Source organism: Parasteatoda tepidariorum, chromosome 2 (assembly GCF_982258835.1).
Source record: "Parasteatoda tepidariorum strain Cologne lab strain chromosome 2, Ptep-v5.0, whole genome shotgun sequence".
NCBI lineage: Eukaryota > Metazoa > Arthropoda > Arachnida > Araneae > Theridiidae > Parasteatoda > Parasteatoda tepidariorum.
This window is the reverse complement of record NC_141756.1, coordinates 3,959,305-3,966,082: the sequence shown is the minus strand read 5'-3', so window position 1 is coordinate 3,966,082 and position 6,778 is coordinate 3,959,305. Positions and strand designations below refer to the sequence as shown.

General features: G+C 27.8%; 1 protein-coding gene across 1 annotated transcript; it reads right to left on the bottom strand.

Moving 5' to 3' along the window:
* Positions 1-997: 997 nt before the first annotated feature.
* On the bottom strand, positions 998-6,500 carry LOC110283503 (uncharacterized). Its single transcript, XM_043047751.2, has 4 exons — positions 6,489-6,500; positions 3,421-3,585; positions 3,053-3,338; positions 998-1,254 (listed from the first exon to the last, which is right to left on the bottom strand). Exons 1-4 carry the CDS (start codon positions 6,498-6,500, stop codon positions 1,073-1,075), a joined length of 645 nt encoding a protein of 214 aa, XP_042903685.2. The 3' UTR covers positions 998-1,072.
* Between the last annotated feature and the right edge of the window lie 278 nt (positions 6,501-6,778).

Below are 6,778 nucleotides of genomic sequence, written 5' to 3'. Positions count from 1 at the left end.
ATATATATATATATATATATATATATATATATATATATATATATATATATATATATATATATATATATATATATATATATATATATATATATATACATTAAAAGTCGTAAAGTTTAGTCTTAATTACCAGTTTTTTTTAAAAAAAAATCAGAATTGGCATTATCACAAAAATATGGTTTTTGACACCAAAATATTTTTTACAATGTTATTTGCTGTTATAACTATTTTATTCTATGCTTGTGTTTCTCTTCTAGGATAGTTTTTGCATTTTATTGTTTAAATTCCCAGTTCATTCGATCATTTAGCAACAATCATTTGAATGAAATTACGTTGCATTTTTTAAATTTCGCTTAACGCTTTCAAAGGTAATTTTCATCGGGTTTTTCGAAAATTAAAAATATAAATTATAAATACGAAGCAAAACATATTTTCAATCAAAAAGTTTATTAAATTCTTCAAAAATTATTAGAAGAGATCAATATGAAGACTTTATGTTCACAAATAAACACTACAGACCACACATAAAGGCCTTCATTTAAAAACAACAAAATTTACATGTCAACCATTCCACAAACAGCGAACAATATAGAAAAAACACATTAAGCAGAAATTAGCGATTAAAGTGAAAAAAAAACACCTATTTCAAAATTTCAATTTTTTTAAATATAAAATATGAAAGCGCTGCAAAGAATCAATGAATCAATTTTTTTTCCTATCCAAATGAAACATAGAAAAAAAAAAGAAAACTGGCCACCATGTTCAAAAACAAATATTTTATGTTATATATATATATATATATATATATATATATATATATATATATATATATATATATATATATATATATATATATATATATATATATATATATATATATATATATATATATACTATGATATTTCACTACTTTTTTTCAAATTAGTTTTTCATTCATTAATTATTAATGTCATTAATTTATGTCAAAGAATTAAAATCTTAAGTGTAATAAAAATGGTTGGGAACAAAAATGCGAATAATATAAATAAGAACATTGCAAAAAAATAAAATTTGTTAAATTGCCAGGCATTTTATATCAGTGAATACTTTTTCCTGATCCACTACGACTGATCCCTGAAAATGGACCGGATGATCCACCACCAGTTCCTCCCATGCCACCATATCCACCTATCCCTCCTCCGATTCCACCTCCTAAACTACCAATTCCACCTTGCCTTCTCATTCCACCAACATTTCCTCCATAACTTCCAGATCCAGCTAGAACACAAAAGCATTTAATTCATTAATGGGAAGTTTCTCACGATCAGTAACAGAATAAATAAAATCTGATAAATATTTTACCCGGAATCCCATAGAAAAATTTTTTAAACTGTCAAAAACTTTCTTATGATCAATAGATATAAATTTTTGTGAGATTAATGATTAAAAGTTTAATTTATCGAGAACTTTGTGATAATTGAAGTAAACACATTGTGAAAGAATTATCTGCTGAATTTTTTTATATTATCAAATAATTAAATTTTGCCAATAACTAAAAAATGTGAATTTCTAAATCATTAATTTGTTAAGCATATAATCAACAATAGCATAAAGTTTCTAATATGTATGTTTCTAAAATGTATATTCGGTTGAATGTGCAATTTGCAAAAGATAAAACGGACCACCCTGAATAACTTTTGATATAAGGATCGAAATCTTCACGTTCTTCGCATTCCAGGACTCAAGGTGGTGATATTAAATATTCTTATTGATTGGAGCAGTTGATATTTTAAGGTACGAAATCAGACACAAAAGCGTACTATCTCTGAACTAATATACTTTTTTTCAATGGATATGGATTTCTGACCGCCAAAATATAGGAGATAGTTGCAATCTGGGATAATAATTTGGTGGGAAAAGCAGACCAAAGTTTGGACACTTTAATTTTAATCCATTTTTTACATATTTCACCATATCGTGAGAGCTTTTAAAGAGAATCGGAAAACTTTTGCTCACAATAAAAAAAATTCCTAAGGAAACTCCGTACAAAATAAAATTTTAAGTAAATATTCATTATTTATTATTATTTTTATTATTTTATTTAATTATAGTCGAAAAACTTTTAAATTGTAAGGTAGATAATTTAAAAAAATGCAATTTTCATTGAAAAAAATACAAAATTTGAGATAAATAATCGCAATAGAAATAATTCAAATAAATAATCATAATAACAATAATAAAAGATACAAAATCGGTCAAATCAAATCGTCTTGAAAAAATAGAATTCTAAAAATAAAAAAAAATCGAATTTCAAGTTACAAATTTTCAAACTCAACTAATTGGTAGTTACACTACTCCTTTTGAACTAAGTTTTTATTTCATAAATAAAAACTTAATATTTACTTGCGAAATAGAAATCTTGCGGCAACGCGCAAGAATAATGCTATTCGGAATCTTAGATTTAACGCGCAAAACTCAGATTAAACTCAGTGTCGAGACAGCCCTCAAAGAGGCAAGGCCTACTGTCCCCATCTCAGGTTTCTTGATCTTGAGTTCTGGGGTGCAGGAACAAATGATCCGAACGCGGAACGCCGTGTTTAGTCCCCAAGCGTGCTTGGTACTCATTTCATCAACCCACTGAAGGGATGAAAGGCTGAGTAAAACTTACCCATCACGAGCATAGAACCCAGCATCTGTGACTGAAAGTGCGACACGCTACCACTTTGACAACAGACGCATGGGAGTAAAGAGCCTTAGTAACTTGTTTAACAATCATTGGTGTGAGCAATAGGAGCGAGAGCCAATTCATAGAAGCTGAAAGCAGCCGAAAAACTTATTGTATAAGAATGAGCAAAACTCCCTATTATACTTTACCATGATGCAACTTCTGTTTGCAGTTAACTGATAACTTCAGTTTGCAGTTAACTGTGATAACTTATAAGCTGAACTAAATAAACTATAGTAAACTAATTCAATAGTTAACCATTTTTAATATAATAATTGCTTTCAGCAATTGAAAAGCTTTAATTTTACTTTAAGTAATAATAATTTCAGTCAAAATCGTCATTTGCATTACCTCGTCTAGTGTATTTTTCTTGTATTCCTGCAGGTGCTGGTTCGGCTATCATGTTCACATCAGCAGGACTTTCTGGTTTACTGTCTGTGCCTGGTTCATTGGTCTTCACTGTAGCTTGGAATCCAGCTGCACCGGCTGTGTACTGAACCTGTCTGTACAGTCCTTGAGCATCAGTGTATCCATAAGATCCTTGAACATTCCCGCTGGAATCTCCCTGTTCAGTTCTAAAACTGTTTGCACCCATTCCATTGGCTTGGTAGTTGAAGTTGTATGGTTTAGGCTTAGACTAATAATTCAAGAAAAATCAATGTAAAACAAATGTCTCTTAAAATCTCATTGAAATTTGAATCATTTTATAATCATCTCACCATTTCTCCACCAGATCCATAAATTCCAGCATTTCCTCCGTAACCTCCCATTCCACTCATGCCTCCTCCGTAACCTCCCATACTTCCACCATAACCACCAGATACAGTTGGGCCGACCCCATAGCTTTTAACTGTACTAAATAATCCAATAGCAAAGATGACGATCTGAAGAGGTAAACATTTTAAATGAAATAACATGTTTTTATAATCATAAAAAAATTCAATTTATTACATATTTTGCATTTTATACAAATTTTACATATTATTTTTCAAACCTGTATATATATATATATATATATATATATATATATATATATATATATATATATATATATATATATATATATATATATATATATATATATATATATATATATATATATATATATATATATATATATATATATATATATAAAACGTATTTTTATTTCCTACTTTCACTAAAAAAAAACCACATTGTCAATAGGCTATTTTTCCGTAGGTAATAATAGTACCGAATATCATTCAAAAGAAATTTTTAAAAAATGTTCAATCCCTTCTTCAAATGATTATGCGATGAAGAAAAAGAAAGAAAATATTTCATTGAAACAATTTAAAATAATACCCTATTTGAATTTTCGTTCTGAAATTACTGGCAGCAGTTTGACTTACCCGCAGCCAAAAAGTTTATGGTTAGAATATATTTTTTTTTTATCTTTACGGTTTTGAAAGCCATTTATGACTGTTCGGTTAAAAAACAGAGAATACAAAACTATGTGATTTTGAAGCCATTTACAACTAGCATAGTTTCTAAACCATAAAAATGAAACTAAACCGAGCTGGATGCTGCGTATTCTATGCGTGAATAATGTTTATTTATGATTATGATGTTTATTTATGCTTATTTTATTGAAGGTCACCGACTCATCATGTAATGTAGGAATGAAAGAAATATTGAAGTACCAACATAGGGATTCGAACATCGGTTCAGCAGGTTATGAGATTGACCAATTAGCCCTTTAGCTACACGGAGCAAAGTAAAAGGTAACTCTAGATGGCGCGGATAGAATTCTGGTTGTTTAGCCGTATTAGGAAAAAAAAAATCAAAAAATGTTTTTTTCAAGCTTAACTGCTTGAATATGGCTATATGAACTGTTTGAATATGGCTATATGTTTTTTATGGTTATTTGACTGATTTTGTTGAATACAGTAAAATAACAATTAAATGAATTGCTATTTGACCGTTTGTGCCAAAACATTTCTATCAGTGTACGAGAATAAATATTTCCGCTAAAAAATTTCCTTTACAACACCGTGATCAACTAATCTAAATCATAGGTGTTAAAATATGTAACAAATATTTCATAAAAATATTTAACTCAGAAGTTTCTCTTCCCATCACTTAATCTTCGATTCTGAATAATTGCTTTTAAAACAGCGAGGAAAATATCTAGGTTGTATGTAATCGTCTCACATGAGATTTCCTTGAAAATATTCCCTATAAAGGTTACTTTTTCCAAAGATTCTTGGTAGAACGTTGCCACCGAAAAATTTCCTGCGCTTATTTCCGGTAGCCTTCTTTTTAAATCGGAAATCATAAGGAATATATTCTTGTAATCTTCACATTCAAATCGAATGAAAGCATTATTGTTTCCTATATTTTTAAGAAATCTTGGGTCTACACTCTAAAAGTTTCCACGTTTGAATCAAACGTACATATTCATGATTACATTATATTCCCCATATCAGTTACAATTCTTTAGTAAACACGTTTGCACGGTTTTTAAATTTAAATCAAACATATTTATGAACATATAGTGTTTCTTTTATTTATACTAGTCATGTTGTCACGAAGATACTTTAAATATTGTTTGATTTAAATCAAATGAAAGCATTAGTATTTCTAGATTTTTAATAAATCTTGCATCTACGCTCTAATAGTTTCCACATTTAAATCAAATAAACATGTTTATAAACAATGTTCCCTGCATTACTAACAGTTCTTTGATAAATAAGTTCACTCGGTTTCCCCGTTTAAATCAAATAAACATGTTTATGGACATATTGTGTTTACTTCATTTTTATCATTCCTATAATGAAGATACTTTAAAGATTTTCACATTTAAAACAAATTAATAAATTTACAACAGATTATATTTCTTATATCACTAATAGTCCTGTGGTTAAAAAACTCGATTTTAATTAAAAGTCTTATATTACAAGTCCTTTGATTAACATTTTTCAATAGTTTCATCATTTTAAAGAAATTAACACCATATATTTGTTTCAATGTTCTGAACATATTCCTAGCACTTATGCTTCAACACTAGATGTTTTTTTCAGCACTTATGTTTATACACATAGTTCCAGATTATATTTTAACTGCTTACCTTTTTATAATGTTTGTTATAAAAAATTCCTCGATCAAATGTCTATTACATTTTATCGGGGTTGCTGTTTTTGCTTTATCATAGCAGCACACTTGAAATAATTTTTTTTAATTCAAATTTTTCTTAAAAATGACACAAAAATTTGAAATTTGAATAAAAAAAATCCAGCTTAGCAAAATACATTAAAAAATAAGCTTGAATGTAACTCTAGTAATCTGTATGGTTTTCGTCAGATTAATATAAAAAAGAATATTCGCTACGTATATCAATAATTTCATGTATTCTATAAATATATATATTTGTATATAAAATTAGGTCTTTAGCAAAATTTATCCTTTACAAAATAGTAATTCATCAATTTCTTATGGTATTTATTTTTTTGCAAAAAATAGTTGTTTAATATTAGTTTTAAAGTTTGTTTTTGTTCCCTTCAATACAGAAATCTGTAGTTTAACATTTGTTTATTTTTCTTACTTATTTGTCATTAAAATGAAATATTAATACTAAAAAAAAGTTGAAAGCAATGTATTAAAATTTATTTATTTTATCAATTAATTTCAGAATAAAATAATTGCAAAATTAGGTTATTTTTTCAGAGAAATAACATAGTTAGACTCAAAGAAAATTTGAGAGGATATTCATTACGACAGATAGGAATATTTTAACTGAAGCTGTTCGCAGAAACATTTCAAATCTTACCTGAGAAAGCATTTTTCTTTTAAAACTTTGTGCCTGAGATAAAATAGGATAGGATATGGAAGAGTTCGTAAGAGTACTCTGAAGCTGTGGTTTGTGAAATCTTTGAATTGGGCATCAGCTTTTATAGTCTTTTCAAACTCAAAAGTTGTTAAGGAATCTTGAATTTAAAACCCACGTGACTGTCAAGTTATTTTTTTTAAATGGCAGTAAAATAAATAACTTTCGCAAAGGATGCCACAGTAATTTTTCGAAAATATATAGTTCAAAATCTTGAATGAAATTTTTTTTCG

Coding starts and splice junctions, on each gene's coding strand:
- LOC110283503 (XM_043047751.2), bottom strand. Junction 3,339..3,420: donor ATGGATCTGGTGGAGAAATG/GTGAGATGATTA, acceptor TTGAATTATTAG/TCTAAGCCTAAACCATACAA. Junction 1,255..3,052: donor AGAAAAATACACTAGACGAG/GTAATGCAAATG, acceptor TTTGTGTTCTAG/CTGGATCTGGAAGTTATGGA.